The sequence below is a fragment of the Manis javanica genome, chromosome 1 (assembly GCF_040802235.1).
Source record: "Manis javanica isolate MJ-LG chromosome 1, MJ_LKY, whole genome shotgun sequence".
Classification (NCBI taxonomy): Eukaryota; Metazoa; Chordata; class Mammalia; order Pholidota; family Manidae; genus Manis; species Manis javanica.
In genome coordinates this window covers 23,977,976-23,999,824 of record NC_133156.1, presented here as the reverse complement: position 1 = coordinate 23,999,824, position 21,849 = coordinate 23,977,976, and the positions used below count along the sequence as shown (strand labels likewise).

General features: G+C 41.1%; 1 protein-coding gene and 1 long non-coding RNA gene across 2 annotated transcripts in view; one reads left to right on the top strand and one right to left on the bottom strand.

Annotated features, from left to right (window-relative positions):
• The window catches only part of LOC108409545 (THO complex subunit 2-like), a 105,250-nt gene extending 100,108 nt beyond the window's left edge, over positions 1-5,142 (bottom strand). The window contains 1 exon segment of the mRNA XM_073211738.1: positions 5,061-5,142. Coding sequence (XP_073067839.1) covers positions 5,061-5,142 — 82 coding nt within the window.
• Positions 5,143-10,704: 5,562 nt separating this feature from the next.
• On the top strand, positions 10,705-18,619 carry LOC140848070 (uncharacterized). The gene is made up of 3 exons (XR_012128644.1): positions 10,705-10,835; positions 10,916-11,136; positions 17,891-18,619. It is a non-coding gene; the product is annotated as an uncharacterized lncRNA (long non-coding RNA).
• Positions 18,620-21,849: the final 3,230 nt, after the last annotated feature.

Sequence of the window (21,849 nt, the reverse complement as noted above, 5' to 3'; positions counted from 1 at the left end):
TACCCAAAGGAGGTGAAAACTTCTGTCTACAGAAAAACCTGCACACCGATCTTTAAAGAGGCTTCATACATAACTTCCAAAATTTGAAAATAACCAACAAGTCCTTCAGTAGGTGATTAGATAAACAAACTGGTACATCCACACAATGCAATATTATTCAACACCAAACAGACATGAGCTATCAAGTCATGAAAAGACATGGAGAAATCTCAAACGCACATTACTAAGTGAAAAAAGCCAACCTGAAAAGGCTACATATTTTATATTTCCAACTACATGGCATTGTGGCTGAGGCAAAACTATGGAGACAGTAAAAAGATGAGTGGTTGCCAGGAGGTGGAGGTAGGAGAACGGATAAATAGGTGGAACACAGAGGGTTTTTAGGGCAGTGAAAATACTCCTATACTATAATGATGGATGCACATCATTAGGCATGTGTCCAAACCCACAGAATGTACATCAACAGTGAAGTAAAAGGTAAACTATGAACTTTGGATGATTATAATGTGTCAATGTAGGTTCACAATTCTAATGTACTGAATGTTGATAATGGAGCAAGCTATACATGTGTTGGGGGCAAGGAGTAAATGAGAAATTTCTGTACCTTCCTCTCAATTTTTCTGTGAGCCCAAAACTGCTGTAAAAATTCAATTCTTAAAAAAAAGGCATTGGGAAAGATGTGCAGACATTGGAATCCTTGTGAACTGTTGGTGGGAATGTGAAATGGATGGTGCAGCCACTACAGAAAATAGTGTGGAAGCTACTCAAAAAATTAAAAATAGAACTACCATACAATCCAGCAATCCCACTTCTGGGTATTCATTCATAAGAGATGAAATCAGTATCTCAAAGAGGTATTTGCACTCCCAAGTTCACCGCAGCATTATTTATAGTAGCCAAGAGGTAAAAACCACCCAAATGTCCATCAACAGACAAATGTATAATGAAAATGTGGATTATACATATGATGGAATATTATTCAGTCATTAAGAAAGAAACCCAGTCATATACCAAAACATGGATGAGCCCTGAGACTGAGTGAAATCAGTCACAGAACAATAAATACTGTATGATCCTACTTATATGAGGTATCTAAAGTAGTCAAGATCATAGTAGCAAAAAGCAGAATTTCAGTTGCTGCTAGGTGGTTAAGGGCAAAGGGAAATGGGAGAGTTGCTCAATGGGCATAAAACTTCAGTCATGCAAGATGAAAAAGATCTATAGGTCTGTAATACAACACCACACTGTTCACTTAAAAAATTGTTAAGAATTGATCTGTTATGGGTTTTTATCTACAATAAAGAAAATGTCTTTCAGTGTAGCACAGAGAAGACAAGTAGTGACTCTGTGGCATCTTACTACACTGATGGACAGCGACTTCAATGGGGTGTGGGGGTCTCGATAAAATGGGTGAGTGTAGCAACCACATTGTTTTTCATGTGAAACCTTCATAAGAGTGTATAGAAATGATACCTTAATAAAAAAGAAAATGTCTTTAATGCAGTAAACATTATTAATTTTGTTAAATCTTCAGCCCTAAAAATGTCTTTTTTAGTACATTTTTAATTTCTATGTAATGAAATGGAAAGAACATAAAGCATTTCTGCTGCACACCAAAATACTGTTATTGTCTCCAGGAAAATCACTTATGCAATATTTGAATTGTGAACTGAACTAGCTGCTTGCACAGAATACCAATTTTACTAGAAAGAACTGATAAACTATGGTTATTCAGACTTGGGTCTTTCACAGACATTTTCTCAAAAAAGAACTTCAAGGAAAGCAAATGAGAGTATTTGTTGCTAATGATAGAAGGTAAAGTTTCAAACAAAAATTAGAATTTTGGAAAACTTGTCTCTGCAGCCATGGATTTGTTCGCAGATGGTAACAACTTTCCTGATTAGTTCAATGTGTTTTTTTTATGTAATACAATGCACTGTTTCAGTATTTGAAAGACCTGCATCATTCAGTGAACCGGTATTTTCCAAAGGACTGATAAATGATGTTGCAAAATAATGCATGGGTAGAAGACACCCAGTAGAAGAGAGACAAATGCATTTAAATTTAACAAAGTACACAAAGTTCACAGATGTGGTTTTGGATCTGGCATTACAACAAACCATTAAGAACCTACCACTAGACAAATTTTAACATGGTATCAAATAAGGGTATCTACAATTATCTCAAAAGGGTATTAAAATTCCTTCTGCCAACAACTATCAGTGTGAGGCTGCATTTTCTACATATACATCAATGACAATATATTGCCACTCCTACTTCCCAGCAGATGTGAAATCAATTCTAGTCAGGTAAAACCTAAAAATGAAAAGCAAAATAATGTGTTTCCAGAAAATCATAAGAGGATTAAATTCACTAACGTTGGAATGGGGAAAGACTGCTAAACACAAAAGAGTACTAATCATACTGCAAAAGACTGATAAACTGGGCCACATTAAAACGAGTAACTTTTGTTCTTCCAAAGTCACTATTATAAAAGCAGAAATGCTAGCCAAAGAATAACAACATATTTTCCACACACAATGTAACCAACAAAGGGCACAAATACAGACTACATAAAAACTACAGATCAATGTAAGAAATGCAAAACAATCCAATAAAAAAGTGGGAAAAGATATAAATTGGCCTTTTACAAGAAACCAGAAATCTAAATGACCAATAACATATAATAAGATGCCCATGAAAATATAAGCCCCAATAAAATACCATTACATACTTATCATATTGACCAAAAATTTCAAGTCCGACAATATTAAATGGTAGCCAGGATGTGAAGCAAAGTAAACTGTCTGTCATACACTGCTGAGGGGAGTATATTTTCAAATAGTTTGACAGTATCCACCAGAGCTGAAGTTAATCACAATCTAGAACCCAGTAATTGTACACCTCAATATATACCCAACAAAACACACAATGTGTACACCAAGATACTTGAATAAGAATGCTCCTATTCGTCATGGACATACAATGGGGAAATGACAGCCTCTTCAACAGATGGTGCTGGCAAAACTGGACAGCTACATATAAGAGAATGAAACCGGACCATTGTCTAACCCCATACACAAAAGTAAATTCGAAATGGATCAGACCTGAATGTAAGTCATGAAACCATAAAACTCTTAGGAAAAATCATAGGCAAAAATCTCTTGGACATAAACATGAGTGACTTCTTCATGAACTTATCTCCCTGGGCAAGGGAAACAAAAGCAAAAATGAACAAGTGGGACTACATCAAACTGAAAAGCTTCTGTACAGCAAAGGACACCATCAACAGAACAAATAGGCAGCCTACAGTATGGGAGAATATATTCATAAATGACAGATCCGATAAAGGGTTGACATCCAAAATATATAAAGAGCTCATGCACCTCAACAAAAAAGCAAATAATCCAATTAAAAAATGGGCACAGGAGCTGAACAGACAGTTCTCCAAAGAAGAAATTCAGATGGCTAACAGACACATGAAAAGATGCTCCACATTGCTAGTCATCAGAGAAATGCAAATTTAAAGCACAAAGAGATATCACCTCACACAAGTAAGGATCGCTACCATCCAAAAGACAAACAACAACACATGTTGGCGAGGTTGTGAAGAAAGGGGAACCCTCCTACACTGTTGGTGGGAATGTAAATTAGTTCAACCATTGTGGAAAGCACAATGGAGGTTCCTCAAAAAGCTCAAAATAGAAATACCATTAGACCCAGGAATTGCACTTCTAGGAATTTACCCTAAGAATAACAGCAGCCCAGATTGAAAAACACACATGCACCCCTATGTTTATCGCAGCACTATTTACAATAGCCAAGAAATGGAAGCAACCTAAGTGTCCATCAGTAGATGAATGGATAAAGAAGATGTGGTACATATACACAATGTAATATTATTCAGCCATAAGAATAAAACAAATTGTACCATTTGCAACAACATGCATGGAGGTAGAGGGCATTATGCTCAGTGAAATAAGCCTGGCAGAGAAAGACAAGTACCAAATGATTTCACGCATATGTGTTCCCCACACCACCTCATAGAACTTCTCACTTACAGAGGATTTCAAACGCTACCCCCCTGCCGAATCCTAACCCTTCAAACATCCCTCACTGAAGATCCCTCTCTTACCTTTGCAACCTTCCCCCCTCACAATCTAGCCAACCTTCTATCTGCACAACACCCATCCCCTTACACTCCCCATTCTTGTATGTAACACCTAAGCAAGTGAGTCCCTCACCCCGCACATCTGCAGGAGGGAGCCCTCCCTCAAGCCCATTATACCTGGTTCACGGACGGGAGCTCTTTTATACATAACCATACCCGCATTGCAGGATATGCAGTAGTATCTCTCACTGAAGTTACTGAGGCCCAAACCCTTCCTTCCAACACCACTAACCAGCAAGCCAAACGTATTGCTATAACTAGAGCCTTTACTCCTGCCAGTAATTCTTCTCTTACAATCTACACTGACTCCAAGTATGACTTCCACATTTTTCTCTCCCATGCAGCCATCTGGAAAGAGAGGGGCCTCCTTACCACAAAAGGGACCTCAATCACAAACCACCCTCACATCACCACACTTCTCAAAGCATCACAGCTCCCAAAGGCTATAGGCCTAGTCCATTGCAAAGCACACCAAACAGACCAATCCACCATCTCTGGGTAATAACCAAGCTGATGAAGCAACAAAAAAGGCAACCCTAACAGCAGCAAAACTCCTCTTCACCACTCCCCAAAATACCCCTCTTCATCCCCTATGCCTCAATCCCTTTTTACCTACTTACATAAACTATTTCATGCAGACGCACACATGCTTCAGCAGTACGTGAAACCTTTCATCCCCCTCTCACCGAACAATATCAAATTCCTACAGCATCTCGCCTCATCATGTGAAGTTTGCTAAAAACCAGTCCTAGTACCTCATCTCACAAACCCACTTTTCCCTCCCACCAAGCCTGAGGGCATCTGCCAGGCCCCGATTGGCAAATTGTTTTTACTCACATGCCCTCGATAGAAAACACAAATACCTCCTAGTCCTAGTAGACACATTTACCGGATGGGTTGAAGCCTTCCCCACTACCAGCAAGAAAGCCTCTACTGCCTCCAAACTCCTCCTCAGTGACATCATCCGTCATTGCGGCATTCCCACATTCATACAATCAGATAATAGCCCAGAATTCGTTTCTGAAATTACCCAACCCCTAGTCCAATCACTTGGCATTCCCTGGCATTTCCACATCCCATATCACCCCCAATCCTCAGGAAAAGTAGAAAGAACGAACAGGACTCTAAAGAGTATACTCACCAAACTATCCCTCGAACTTCACCTAGACTGGATTCACCTCCTTCCTCTCGCACTCTTGAGATTATGTAGCTTACCAAAAAAACCCACCCTCCTATTTCCCTTCCAGCTCCTATACATAAGGCCAGTCTTCCTCCAGGAATCCTTCCAGCCCCCCTCAACTGCCCCCCGCCTACATGACACCTCTTCTCCAACTTATAAGAAACCTCCTTTGCTCTCATGCCAACTTTCTCACTCCTGCCCCAGTGCAGCATTCCATGAACACCTATCACATAGGCGACAGAGTTTTTATCACCTCTCCTCATAAAAAACATAACCCCCAACCCCCAAATGGCAGGGCTCCTACCAAGCCATACTCACAACCCCCACAGCAGTAAAGTTAGCCAACTTTCCATACTGTCTCCATAACTCTCGTGTCAAACATTACCACTCCTCTCCTCCCCACTCTCATCCCATAGACCATCATTCAATGACCTTTACTGGACCGTTGACCCTCAAACCCAAGAAGATCCACTCCACTCCTCGTGCACCCATCGTTGAAGAATAAACACTCTCGTGCGTCCTCCTATCCTGAAAGAAAGATGCCATCTAGCCTAATCTCATCCCTCCTTCTCTCTCTTCTCATTCACACATCCCTCCCAAAAAACTGTACTTCTCCCCCTGGCCAGTACACCTTTGACGTCTGGAAACTTCACGATGTAGAAAATAGTAAAATCTTAAATTCCTCCTCATGTGCTCTCTCACACATCCCATCTATCTTCCTAACCTTTAATGACCTCGAAAACCTGCATAGACCATAGCTGTCCTCTTTCTGCCCACAACATCTTTGCCAAGTATCTCTGCAGAAGTGATCCCAACGGGTGGGTGGGGTGCCCCTCGTGGAGCTGTAAATAGCACTACTCCTACCCCACTGTAAAACAAACTGGAGCATGGGGAATAAATCCCACCCGCCTGTGTCATCTAATAATAAACCCAATGTCACCTTCACCATTAACAACTCCACATCCTGACACTCAGACCGAATCGCAGCAGTAGGCCTCCACAACATCAATCCCCCAGACGGGAGAGGGAAAATTATCATCACAAAATCCGTGCAGCACTCCCACACAGACACCGAGTCTGATTAGTCGGGGCGAGCCTCATCACAGCTATGACAGCTGCTGGGCTACCATCAGGGAGTCTATCCCACTCATTATTATCCTCCCACCGTTTCACTCAAGACCTCTTCGACCTCACCAACAAGCTAGCAACTACTGTAGAAGTCACTGCTCAATCCATTCAGTCTCCAACTCCAACTTTCCTCTCTAGCAGAAGTTACCCTACAGAATAGGAGGGCCTTAGATCTCCTAACTGCGGAAAAAGACGGAACATGCCTCTTCTTACAAGAAGAGTGCTGCTACTATGTTAACCAATCAGGTAAAATTGAATACAATATCTAGCGGCTAACTAACCTCTCAAAAGAACTCCTTAATAAGAGAAGAAATCCCAATAGCAGCCCCACATGGCCCCTTCCTGACCATTTTCTAAATCTTCTCTCACCTCTTCTCTCACCCCTACTAGCTGTTTGTGCCCTACTCCTACTAGCCCCCTGCTTCCTCAACTGCCTCCGAGCCTTACTCCTTACTCAAATCTCTAAAATCACCAATCAAACCATCAACCAAATGCTGACCCAAGACTACTAACGGTTAAATACTCAAGAAGACCAGATGCACAGAGACTCAGACACGGGCACCACCTCCAATTGCTGAGAGACCTTCGAGTGCAGACTTACACACCATCCCTTCTCTTCTCTTTTCTTCTTTTCCATACCAGCAGAGAACTTTACACCAGCAGAGAACCTCCGTCCTAAACCCGCAAGAAGTAGCTAAGAAAAGACGATCGCCGACCATTTTTGCCAGTACCAATACTCCCTCTCAGAATACCATAAACAAAACGTGGGAATGTAATGAATGAGAACACCCACATCTGAGAGCCACCTGCCAAGAAAAACAGCCCCAACAAACTTGTTTCCATTTCCCTGTAAGGCAACGCTTCTCAGAAAACACCTGACCAACTTCCTCTCCTCAAGAGAGTATATAGGCCAGGGAGCCCCCACGCTAGCTGCTGCTCTCATTTCAGCTCTGAGGCAGCCACTTTTGTCTTTGCAGATAATAAACCCTGTTGTGAGACCTGTGCCTGCTGTCTCTTCTGTCCGCCACCTCGGGGGTCGCGGGAAAAGCCTTTTATGGGGAGTTCAGGAGACCAGGGAAGGAAGGAGGTCAGCGGCGGTGACCAGCACCGCCCCTCTCCGAGTTCGAAACTCCAATACAACCATCCCCGCCCGTTGCGCCATGGGGGAAGGAGCACTGCCACCCCTCTCCCAACCTCTCAGCAGAGGTGAGAGCGTAGTTGACGCCCCAGCCCGCGCCCGCCTCCAACCTGGACACTCCCAGTTCTTTATCCACTCGACAGGCAGCACGACAGCAGCAGCCACCATCTTCCCGAGACTAGTAGCAGCAGAAGCCCGGATTTGTAGGAAGGGAGAGAAGGGTCAAAGGTAAGCACCGTCTACGTGGAATGCCGGGAGCACAGAAATCGGTTTTCGGTGTCCCGTACCACTATCCTCCCCACCCGCGGAATTCTGAGGCCCAACCGCCAGCGCGGAGGCTGAGATGTGTGGGTTTCCACGCGGTCTGCGCCGGCCGCGTCTTCCGCTACCCTTGCCGTCACATCCGCTTAGAGCAGGGAAAGTGCAGTCTGCTGATTGACTTGTAGCCCTTACCTTCTCTCCTAGCGTCTGCTGCATGCCACTAATTTAAACATGTAATTTTCAAGCACCTAATAATATGTGACAGACACTGGGGACAGAAAAGCAATAAGCCATGATGACTACTCTCAACAAGCTCACAGTCTATGGGAAAGACATATAGGCAGATAATTACAATACACATTCTAATTGCTGACATAAAAGAAATGAATCAGGTAAGAAACTGCCATTTACTGTGTGCCAGGCATTGTGCTAATACAAGGCATACAATCTAGGGGGAAGACAGAAATTGGTCCTGGGAAACAGCCACCAGAGCTGACATGCTGTCTGCCACTGTCATTGTAACCTTGGCAATACTAGGGGGAGCAAGTACCCTGGAATCAACTTTACATTACTTGGTCTCCAAGTATCTCCCAACAGGTACTATTTCAAAGAGCGAAATATTAACGTTGTGGTGGGAAACCATGGCACACACTATCCTATGGTGAAAAGAAGCACCTCCTGCAAATTAGACAGGCTGCGTGTGCCTCATGAAAAGGTACTAAAAACACTAACCAATTGCGAAGTACCATCATGACCAATATTCACACAGCTGGAATTTCCTCTTGAACCCACATCAGACAAACACATACTGAGGGACAGTCTACAAAATTACTGGCTTGCACTCCTCAAAATTGTCAGTCACTAAAGACAAAGACAGACTGAGGTACTCTTCCAGATGAATGGAAACAACTGATCCCCGGCCAGGAAAAAAACATGTTTTCTTTTGCTAAAAGGGGCATTGTTGGGACACTTAAGCAAATCTGAACATCTGTAGACTAAACAATAATATTTCATTAGTGTTCAGTTCTTAATTTTAATACTTGCCATTAAGTATCTTGTCTATCTATCTATCTTTCTGTCATTAATATACAATTAGATGATTAACATTATGTTTACTAAACTACCCCCATCACGAAGATGCCCCAAGCTAATCTATTGCACTCACTGTCCATGAGCATAGTAAGATACTGTAGAATAACTTACTTATCTTTTCTGTGTTGTACAGCCCTCCCTGTGAACCCCCTCCCACATTATACATGCTAATTGCAATGCGTGCTTTCTTTCCCTCTTCCCCTATCCCTCCACTCCCAACTATTCACCATAGTCCCTTTCCCTTTGGTAAATGTTAGTCCATTCTTCGATTCTGTGAATTTGGTGCTGTTTTGCTCATTTAGTTTGTCTTGGTTATCCTTCTCCACAGGTTAGTGAAATCATTTGATACTTGTCTTTCTCTGCCTGGTTTATTTCACTGAGCATAATACCCTCTTGCTCCATCCATGTTGTTGCAAATGGTAGGATTTGTTTTCTTCATATGGCCTAATAATATTGCACTGTTCATCTGCTGATGGACACTTAGCTTGGCTATTGTGAATAGTGCTGTAATAAACATAGGGGTGCACATGTCTTTTATAAAATGGGCTGCTTCATTCTATTATTTGTTTTTTATGTATGTATGTATATATGTATTCATTTATGTACTTATTTATTCTTTCTTTATTTCTCATTAGTCTAAAACTACATGAGTAACATTATGTTTACTAGACTCCCCCCATCAAGAAGATACCCCCAGATAGCCCATTGCAGTCACTGTCCATGAGCATAGTTAAGATACTGTAGAATCACTACTTGTCTTCTCTGTGTTGTACAGCCCTCCCTGTGACCCCCTCCCTCCCACATTATGTGTGCTAATCACAATGCACGTTTTCTTTCCCTCTCCCATTATCCCTCCATTCTGAACTATCCACCCCAGTCCCTTTCCCTTTGGTAACTGCTAGTCTATTCTTGGGTTCTGTGAATCTGGTGCTGTTTTGTTCATTCAGTTTATCTTGGCTCTCCTTCAACAGAGGTTGTTGAAATCATTTGATACTTGTCTTTCACAGCCTGGCTTATTTCACAGTATGATACACTTTAGCACCATCCATGTTGTTTCAAATGGTAGGATTTCTTTTCTTCATGTGGCCGAATAATATTCCACTGCTTATCTTCTGATGGACACTTAGCTTAGCTATTGTGAATAGTGCTGTGATAGACATAGAGGTGCACATGTCTTTTTTAAACTGGGCTGCTGCATTCTATCAATTATTTAGTTATTTAATTATGTGTTTATCATTAATCTCCAATTACATGGGTAACATTATGTTTACTAGACTCCCCCCATCACCAGTTTACCAAAGGTAAAGGACTAGGAAGTCTGGTTGGGAAGGGAAGGAGAAGGGTGCAAATGGGGCATTATGATTTGCTCACATAATGTGGGAGGGGTTCCACCAGAGAATTCAAGTACTGATTCTTTAGTATCTTACTATGCTGATGGACGGTGACTCTAATAGGGTATGTGGTAGGTGGGGGACTTGATGATCTGGGGAGTCTACTAACCATAATATTGCTCATATAATTGTTGATTAATGATACTGAAAATAAAACCCGTGTATTCCTGACTAGATAATAATGAGACCCTGAAAAAAAAAATCAGAGATGTGAGGGTTACAGCAGGGTGAGCTCCTGGCGGGCGTCCCGCCGGTCCCTGCAAGCTGCTGCGCTCTCCCGGTTGGGTTAGCAGGGCTTCCCTGGCCGCCCCCATCAGGCAGCGCGCCACGGTGACCCCGGGGTTATTTTCCCAAGGCGCCTGCGCGGCGGCCCAGCCATCCCCGGTACCCTGATGCCGCTTCGTTACCGAGCCACAGCCACCGTGGCCCACCTCCTGGGCGACCGCGAGGAACCGCCGGGCTGGGGACCAGCAGGTGCGGGCGCGGGCTCGGGAGGCGCTCGAGGGTAGGCCTCCTGCCTGGCCTCGCTCAGACGAACGCTCCTCCCTCCACAGGAAGCGGCTGCCCGCCGCCGCCTCCACCGCCACTGCCGCGGCCGAAGTTCCCTCAAAGCCTTCATACGGTGCAAAGTGTACAGCCAGCGCGGCGGCCCTGCGAGAGCGGCCGCTGACAGCTCCCCGCGTCCGGTGTGCCCGCCCCTCGCCGCCACCTGCCTCTGCTCCGTGGCGCCCTCAGCCAGGCCCATGCCCACCGCCCGAGCGGCATGCCTGCAGTTGTAAGTTTTTTGTTTTTTTTTTTGCATAAGGTTTTTTTACTCATCATGTCTGTGAGATTCAATCATCTTATATTGGTGATTCAGGCCTTTCTATTGATGAGTAGTACTTCATTGTAAGAATAAACCACAGATTTTTTAAAGTCTGTTTTTAGTTTTTCCTACTATGAATAAAGCCTCTCTGAGAAGGTTTGGATATAGGTCTTTTTGTAACCATAAGCACCCATTTTCATTTGGGTAAAAGCCTACAAGTGGAATTGCTGGGCCATAAGGTCAGTATGTTTTTAAGTTTATCCAAAGTGCTGGATCTTTTTCCCAGAAATGGTATACCATTTTACATGCCCACCAGTTTGATCAACAGTTGATGTCTCGCGGTGTAAGTTTGTTAAATTTTAATCATTCTGACGTAATTGTGATGTCACTATGTCATTTAGGTTTGCATTTATTTGATGACTAATGTTGCTGAATGTTTTTCCATGTACTTATTGGCCATTTGTATACCTTGTTTTATGAAACATCTCTTCACTTTTCTCCACTTCTTAATTCAATTTACAATTATTTTTTATTTTGGTATCATTAATCTATAGTTAAATGAAGGACATCATATTTACTAGGCTCCCCCCTTCACCAAGATCTCCCCACATACCCCTTCCCAGTCACTGTCCATCAGCGTAGTAAGTTGCTGTAAAATCACTACTTATCTTCTCTGTGTTGCACAGCTCTCGCCATGCCCCCCCCACACTATACATGCTAATCATAATGCCCCCTTTCTTTTTCCCCTTCCTTATCTGTCCCTTCACACCCATCCTCCGCAGTCCCTTTCCCTTTGGTAAAGGTTAGTCCACTCTTGGTTTCTGTGATTCTGCTGCTGTTTTGTTTCTTCAGTTTTTCTTTGTTCTTATACTCCACATATGAGTGAAATCATTTGGTAATTGTCTTTCTCCACTTGGCTTATTTCACTGAGCATAATACCCTCTAGCTCCATCCATGTTGTTTGCAAATGGTAGTATTTGTTTTCTTCTTATGTCTGAATAATATTCCATTGTGTATATGTACCGCATCTTCTTTATTAGTGCATCTACTGATGGACACTTTGCTTGGTTTTGTGAATAGTGCTTTGACAAACGTTGGTGTGCACATGTCTTTTTTAACTGTGCTTCTGCATTCTCTTATGTATGTATGTATGTATTTACTTACCTACTTACTAATTTATTTGTTATTTATTTATCATTAGTCTACAACTCCATGAGTACCATTATGTTTACTAGGCTCTCCCCTACCCCAAGTCCCCCCCACAAACCCCATTACAGTCACTGTCCATCAGCATAGCCAGATACTGTGCAATCACTACTTGTCTCCTCTGTGTTGAACATCTCTCCCCCTTCCCCCAACCCCCACATTATACATGGTAATCATAATACCCCCTTTCTTCTTCCCCACGCTTATCCCTCCCTGCCCTCCCATTCTCCCCAGTCTCTTTCCCTTTGGTAACTGTTAGTCCATCCTTGGGTTCTGTGATTCTGCTGCTGTTTTGTTCCTTCACTTTTTCCTTTGTTCTTATATTCCACAGATTGGTGAAATCATTTGGCATTTGTCTTTCTCCACTCGGCTTATTTCACTGAGCATAATACCCTCTAGCTCCATCCATGTTGTTGTAAATGGTAGGATTTGTTTTCTTCTTATGGCTGAATAATATTTCATTGTATATATGTACCACATCTTCTTTATCCATTCATCTACTGATGTACACTTAGGTTGCTTCCATTTCTTGGCTATTGTAAATAGTGCTGCGATAACCATAGGGGTGCATCTGTCTTTTTCAATCTGAGCTTCTGCATTCTTAGGGTAAATTCCTAGAAGTGGAATTCCTGGGTCAAATGGTAAGTCTATTTTGAGCATTGTGAGGAACCTCCATACTGCTTTCGATAGTGGTTGAACTAATTTACATTCCCACCAGCAGTGCAGGAAGGTTCCCCTGTCTCCGAAACCTTGCCAACATGTGTTGGTGTTTGTTTTTGGATGGTAGCCATCCTTACTGGTGTGAGATGATATCTCATTGTGGTTCTAATTTGCATTTCTCTGATGACAAGCGATGTGGAGCATCTTTTCATGTGTCTGTTGGCCATCTGAATTTCTTCTATAGAGAACTGTCTATTCAGCTCCTCTGCCCATTTTTTAATGTTGATTGTTGAGGTGTGTGAGCTCTTTATATATTTTGGATGTCAACCCTTTATCAGATCTGTCATTTATGAATATGTTCTCCCATACTGTAGGATACCTTTTTGTTCTATTGATGGTGTCCTTTGCTGTACAGAAGCTTTTCAGCTTCATATAGTCCATTTTGTTCATTTTTGCTTCTGTTTTCCTTGCCCGGGGAGATATGTTCATGAAGAAGTCACTCGTGTTTATGTCCGAGAGATTTTTGCCTATGCTTTTTCCTAAGAGTTTTATGGTTTCATGACTTACATTCCAGTCCTTTATCCATTTTGAATTTACTTTTGTGTATTGGGTTAGACAGCGATCCAGTTTCATTCTCTTACATGTAGCTGTCCAGTTTTGCCAGCACCATCTGTCGAAGAGATTTTCATTTCCCCATTGTATGTCCATGGCTCCTTTATCGAATATTAATTGACCATATATGTTTGGGTTAATGTCTGGACTCTCTAATCTGTTCCAATGGTCTGTGGCTCTGTTCTTGTGCCAGTACCAAATTGTCTTGATTACTGTGGCATTGTAGTAGAGCTTGAAGTTGGGGAGTGAGATCACCCCCACTTTATTCTTCTTTCTCAGGATTGCTTTGGCTATTCGGGGTCTTTGGTGTTTCCATATGAATTTTTGAACTATTTATTCCAGTTCGTTGAAGAACGTTGTTGGTAATTTGACAGGAATTGCATCAAACCTGTACATTGCTTTGGGCAGGATGGCCATTTTGACTATATTAAATCTTCCTAGACAAGAGCATGGGATGAGTTTTCATTTGGTCGTGTCCTCTTTAAATTCTCTTAAGAGTGTCTTATAGTTTTCAGTGTTTAGATCTTTCACTTCTTTGGTTAGGTTTATTCCTAGGTGTTTTATTCTTTTTGATGCTATTGTGAATGGAATTGTTTTCCTGATTCCTCTTTCTATTAGTTAAAAAAACACTACAGATTTCTGTGTTTTAATTTTGTATCCTGCAACTTTGCTGAATTCCAGTATTAATTCTGGTAATTTTGGATTGGAGTCTTTATTGTTTTCTATGTACAATATCATGTCATCTGCAAATAATGACAGTTTAACTTCCTCTTTACCAATCTGGATTTCTTGTATTTCTTTGTTTTGTCTAATTGCCATGTCTAGGACCTCCAGTACTATGTTAAATAGCAGTGGGGAGAGTGGGCATCTCTGTCTTGTTCTCGATCTCAGAGGAAAAGCTTTCAGCCTCTCGCTGTTCAGTATGATGTTAGCTGTGGGTTTATCATATATGGCCTTTAATATGTTGAGGTATTTTCCCTCCATGCCCATTTTATTGAAAGTTTTTATCATGAACGGGTGTTGAATTTTGTCGAATGCTTTTTCAGTGTCTATGGAGATGATCATGTGGTTTTGTCCTTCTTTTTGTTGATGCGGTGGATGATGTTGATGGATTTTTAAATGTTGTACCATCCTTGCATCCCTGGGATGAATCCCACATGGTCATGGTGTATGATCCTTTTGATATATTTTTGAATTCGGTTTGCTAGTATTTTATCGAGTAGTTTTGCATCTACATTCATCAGGGATATTGGTCTGTAATTTTCTTTTTTGGTGGGGTCTTTGCCTGGTTTTGGTATTAGGGTGATGTTGGCTTCATAGAATGAGTTTGGGAGTATTCCCTCCTCTTCTGTTTTTTGGAAAACCTTAAGGAGAATGGGTATTATGTCTTCTCTCTATGTCTGATAAAATTCTGAGGTAAATCCATTCTGGTCTGAGTGTTTTGTTCTTTGGTAGTTTTTTGATTACTGCTTCAATTTCCTTGCTGGTAATTGGTTTGTTTAGATTTTGTGTTTCTTCCTTGGTGTGTCTTGGAAGGTTGTATTTTTCTAGGAAGTTGTCCATTTCTCCTATGTTTCCCAGCTTGTTAGCATATAGGTTTTCATAATACTCTCTAATAATTCTTTGTATTTCTGTGGGGTCCGTCATGATGTTTCCTTTCTCGTTTCTGATTCTGTTCATGTGTGTTGATTCTCTTTTTCTCTTAATAAGTCTGGCTAGAGGCTTATCTATTTTGTTTATTTTCTCAAAGAACCAGCTCTTGGTTTCATTGATTTTTTTCTATTGTTTTATTCTTCTCAATTTTGTTTATCTCTTGTCTGGTCTTTATTATGTCCCTCCTTTTGCTGACTTTAGGCCTCATTTGTTCTTCTTTTTCCAATTTTTATAATTGTGACGTTAGACTATTCATTTGGGTTTCTTCTTCCTTCTTTAAATATGCCTGGATTGCTATATACTTTCCTCTTAAGACTGCTTTCACTGCATCCCACAGGAGTTGGGGCTTTGTGTTGTTGTTGTCATTTATTTCCATACATTGCTGGATCTCCATTATATTTTGGTCATTGATCCATTGACTATTTAAGAGGTTGTTGTTAAGCCTCCATGTGTTTGTGAGCCTTTTTGCGCTCTTTGTACAATTTATTTCTAGTTTTATACCTTTTTGATCTGAAAAGTTGGTTGGTAGGATTTTAATATTTTGGAACTTACTGAGGCTATTTTGGTGGCCTAGTGTGTGGTCTATTCTGGAGAATGTTCCATTTGTACTTGAGAAGAATGTGTATCCTGTTGCTTTTGGGTGTAGAGTTCTATAGATGTCTATTAGGACCATCTGTTCTAGTGTGTTGTTCAGTGCCTCTGTGTCCTTACTTATTTTCTGTCTGGTGGATCTGTCCTTTGGAGTGAATGGTGTGTTGAAGTCTCCTAAAATGAATGCATTGCATTCTATTTCCTCGTTTAGTTCTGTTAGTATTTGTTTCACATATGCTTGTGCTCCTGTGTTGGGTGCATATGTATTTATAATGGTTATATCCTCTTGTTGGACTGAGCCCTTTATCATTATGTAGTGTCCTTCTTTATCTCGTTACTTCCTTTGTTTTGAAGTCTATTTTGTCTGATACTAGTACTGCAACACCTGCTTTTTCTCCCTGTTGTTTGCATGAAATACCTTTTTCCATCCCTTGATTTTTAGTCTGTACATGTCTTTGGGTTTGAGGTGAGTCTCTTGTAAGCAGCATGTAGATGGGTCTATTGTTTTATCCATTCAGTGACTCTATGTCTTTTGATTGATTCATTCAGTCCATTTACATTTAGGGTGATTATCAATAGGTCTGTACTTATTGCTATTTCAGGCTTTAAATCCGTGGTTACCAAAGGTTCCAGGTTACTTTCCTTACTATCTAAGAGTCTAACTTAACTCACTTAGTATGCTGTTACAAACACAATATAAAGATTCTTTTCTATTTCTCCTCCTTTTTCTTGCTTATTCATTCTTTATATACTAGGTATCAAATTGTGACTTTTTGTCTATCCCTTGATTGACTTTGGGGATAGTCAATTTAAGTTTGCATTTGCCTCGCAATCAGCTGCTCCACCCTCCCTCCCATGGTTTTACTACTTCTGGTGACAGACAGCTATCCAACCCTAGGAACACTTCCATATATAGCAGTCCTTCCAAAATATACTGCAGAGATGGTTTGTGGGAGGTAAACTCTCTCAGCTTTTGCTTATCTGGAAATTGTTTAATCCCTCCTTCAAATTTAAATGATAGTCTTGCTGGATAAAGTAATCTTGGTTCCAGGACCTTCTGCTTCATGGCATTAAATACATTATGCCCCTCCCTTCTTGCCTGTAAGGTTTCTGCTGAGAAGTCTGATGTTAGCCTGATGGGCTTTCCTTTGTATGTGATCTTATTTCTGCCTATGGCTGCTTTTAACAGTCTGTCCTTATCCTTGATCTTTCCCATTTTAATTACTATGTGTCTTGGTGTTGTCTTCTTTGGGTCCCTTGTGTTGGGAGATCTGTTGATCTCCATGGCCTGAGAGACTATATCCTTCCCCAGATTGGGGAAGTTTTCAGCAACTACCTCCTCAAGGACACTTTCTATCCCTTTCTCTCTCTTCTTCTTCTTCTGGTATCCCTATAATGCGAGTAATGTTCCGCTTGGATTGGTCACACAGTTCTCTCAATATTCTTTCATTTTTCGAGATCCTTTTTTCTCTCTGTGCCTCAGCTTCTCTGTATTCCTCTTCTGTAGTTTCTATGTCATTTATTGTCTCCAGAAAGGCTGTTTTTAATTCTTCATCATTATATATAAGATACTTCTCTTTTTTATATGTTTGGGGGCTTGTTTGGATTTTTAAGTGGTGCTCATTTATTATATTTGAGGCTTCAGGCTATGTTAGCAAGTGTTACAATTTTAGAAATCTTAAAAAAATTTAAATGCCATGTGGTAAGAGAATAATATGTTAAAATGTAGAATCTCATTATAGAAGTACTGCTTTCCTTTTTAAATAAAGGCTACTGATAATAATTATCACTGTCAACAAACCCTGATACTTATAGAGAGAGCTTACAATCCTCTAAAAATTAGACTAGGCACTTTTTTTCCCATTATCTCCTATAATTCTCACAATAATCTTATGATGTTAGTATTATTATTTTATTATCCCAATTTTATACATTTTGAAACCAACATTCAGAGTTTAAATAAATTGCCCAAAGTGACGAAGTCTCCAAATTGCATCTTCAGGACCCACTATTGCAGTGGCCAGATGTAAACTACCACATCACGCTGCTTGTCAACGCCTCGACTTCCACTGCCCCACCCAAGTCATGAGAGCTCCTCCTTGGACTTCCGAATATGTAAGCAGATAAGCAAAGATCCACAATCTGGGCACTACCTGCCACTGTCCAGATTTATACCATTTGTATTGCTTTCATGCTACTCCTATTAAAATCAGCTCTTTTTCCATATATATTATTCATTTCCCAACTCCAGGAAACCCTACCCCTCACCATCTCTACCATTACCTTCTTCCCAACTCAGCCTATTCCAGTCAAGTCCAATCCACCTTAGTTTACTGAGAGTTTTGAACTACTGTTATTTGAATAAAATTACTCCTCCTGATCTGCGGTGCTATGGGGAGAGTGCAAGTGCACCGTCAGTGGTCTGAGCTGCATCCATGGAAGCTGCCAGCTGGGCAGTGGAGTTTGATGGGCTATGCTCAGGTTCCTGACCTCTGTACGGCTTCCGTATACACCAGATGGGATGCACATGAGTAAAGTGATCACATGTTATGGTAGTCTGGGAGAGGACGGGCTGTGCAAATCCGGGCCACACAGAGTCGCATCAAATTTTCTTTTCAACTGCTGTTCTGAAACTTCTCTAGAATGTCCCAGTTCTTTTCTGTACCACTCAATTGACACCTATGTTTATTATCTTGTGTTGTTGGCACTTTCCCAATGTGTTCATATTATAGCTCACATCTTAAATTAAATATGAAGGGAGAAAAAGAATATTTTGATGTAAATATTTGTTTTTCTAAAACCCACCTGAGTCTAGGTCCACCTCCAGCCCTTTCTAGAGATCCCTACTGCCAAGCTCCTTAGCATGATGTACCAGCTCTTTATATTTTAACCCTGGGATTTCCCCTCATCTCTATCATGTTCCCAGTACCCCAAACTTGCCTTTTCCCATCATTTCATGCTTTCTGGGAACTCCAGACCTTTGCACATGCTACTCTCATTGCTTGTGCCACCTCTCTTCCCATGAACTTCCACCCATGTCTTGCCCTGCTTCCCTTCATGTAGAGTGAGAGTACCTCCTCCTCTTGGAAGCCTCTGCTGACTGTTCTGTCCCCTCCACGGGCCAGATGTCCCTGAGGACATGCCTCTTGGCACTCTCTATATTCACTTATTACAAAATGCTTCTTATACCATAATGCAAGTGACTGCTCACCTGCCAGTCTCCCCACCTAGGCTGTGAGCTTCTTATGATTTACCTGTCTTCATAGCCCCAGTGTCTGGCACACTGTACACATTCAATACATACTTATGGACGGAAAGGAACTGAAGATAAATATCCCCTGTGAGTGTTTGCCCAGGTTCCTGTTGCATGCCATTCCTAACTTGAAGCTCATTTATTCTAATGAAATCCCAAACTACTCTTAAATAGTTCAAATATTTAGGAAGTTCTATCTCATTTTCACTGTTCAGGTTCATGCATTATAATCTTTATGCATCATTACCTTATGTTTAAATATTTAGAATTCTCAAAACCTCCAAGAAGCTCCTGATAGCTTCTCCTATTACTCAATTGCTCATGAAAGAAAATTTATAGAACACAGAATCAAATATTCTGTGTACCCTTTTGGTATTTATCCACTGGCTGTAACTTACATTAGTCTCAATCTATGGGAAATGAGTGAAGGCAGAAAAATGAACAGACCAACAGAAAATAGAGCCTATGACTACACAAATGTACACAGCAGCTTATTTGTAAATGCCCCAAATTGGGAACAACTCAAATATTTATCAAGCGAATACACAAACAAGTTGTAGTACATCTGCACCATGGATTACCAATGAGCAATTAAAAAGAAGAAACTAACATATGCAACAGTACAAATGGTCCTCAAGATAATGTTGAGTAAAAGCAGCCAGGCAAAAAAAAATGCACATACTGATTCTACTTTTATAAGATTCTAAAAAATGTGAATTAATCTACAGTGACAGAAAGCAGTTCAGCAGTCCTGGTGTCGGAGAAGGGGGAAGGAAGGGAGGAAGGGATTCCAGAGGGCCAGGAGGAAACTTTTGGAGGTGATGGATGTACGAATATTCTTGACTTGATGAAGGTTTTACAGACATATACATATATCAAAACTCAATTGTACACTTTAAATATGTGCAGTTTATTGTATGTCAGTTATACCTCAACGAATCAGGGAAGGAAGGAAAGATGGGAGGAAGGGAAGGAGGAGGAAAAGGTTGAGATATTGCAACTATAATATTTCCTACAACAAAAATAACTCATACCCAGGGATACAAATCCCAAATGTGTGGATATTAAATGGAAGCCACTGGGATTTTTCCACACTCTAATCACACAGGAAGGTGTTGGCAGGATCGTAACTGGTAGGGGCAACAAACGTCCCCTCTCTCTATTCTTTATTTTTTGTGCCTTGGCAAATAGCTGCTCACAAACCTGAGATGGCTCTTTCATCCCAATCAAGTCTTCATCTCCACCGGTATGGGAAGAAGATCTTAAATAGAAGGGCCCAATAAACTTGACAGTGTTACTGCCCACTGTCCTTCCTCTGCTATCTGATTGAAACACTCTACATCACACATTTCTGTTTTCTTGGTAATCAGTCCTCCTTTTCAGCCCCCATACAAGCAGCTATGCAGAATAACATCCACTTTGCATATGCAAATACTCAATTTATTAACAATTAACAATTAAATTACTCAGAAAGCTCTACTGAACTCAGATGCCATCTCCTTCTAGAAAGTGAGATCCCACTGGCTTCCTACCCGCTCATTCTCCAGTACACAATGGTGGGATTGATGTTAGAGATGGGATCATAGGCATCCTTACCTCTGGGCTATTTGCATGCATGCTTACTCCCGTTAGTCTTTGATTGTGTAGAGTAAAAATGCTGCCTGTTACTGCCTTATTCCTCATACAGGTTATCACTTAGTCTTTGGCAATGTTTTCTTGTTGGATAATGAAAATAGAATCCTTTTACCCAGATGAAGGAGGCAAGCTTTGCTGTGCTATTGTTGAACTAGGCACTAGCCCTTTATGGTTCTTGAAAACAAATGCTGTGTGTTGTGTTTGCACTGTAAGCTCAAATCCTAAAGCAGTGCTTAATGTAGGAGACACTCAGTAAGTATACGCAGGATGGAATGTGGCCACAGTGTGGATCTGAAGTCAAGTCCTGTTCTTACTGAGCCCACCATGCATACTAGGATCTTCTGTACCTTCCTTGAACCTCATAACATGCCTGAAAACTGACAGAAAATGTATTATAGTTTATGGATTAGGAAATAGATGCTTAGAAGATTGACAAATTCACAAGGCTTATAATATCCAGGCTAGGACTCAGACTAGAGCCTGCAATCCTTCCTTTCCTCAAGTATTTACTTACTGAGGCTTGCACTAAGAGATGGTGATAATAGTGAACAAGAGGGGCACAGTCCCTTCTTCCATGGGATTCAAAGACTGAGGGAAAGACAGGAAAAGAAAAATGGTCAGTTACAAAGTGGTACTGGGACTAATCTCAGGGTGTCTTAAGGATGAGAAAGCAGGTCATGTAGCCCAGACAGGATTAGAAGGCTGCAGGGATAGGAAACACTTTCCAGAAAGAAGAATAAACTGAGGTCTGAAGGGCAAGGAGGAATTGGCCACTAGGTCAAAGGTTAAGGGGTAATGTGCCAGGTAAAGGCCTTCTGACATTCTTTTCTGTATCATGTTTATATAATTTAGTAGGTTGGGAATTTCCTCAAAATCTAGTCTCTTTTCGAAAAGTTTAACCATCTTGCTAACAAAGCCCATGGTTTGTACTGATTATTTTTTCTGAGCCTCTCTCTGCATTCTCAAGTAACCTGTAATATTATCCAAAACCTACTTCCCATTCCCAAGGTGAATCAGATCCAACTAATCATCTTCTGTGTAGGAGAAATACAACATGCGAAGCATACACTTTC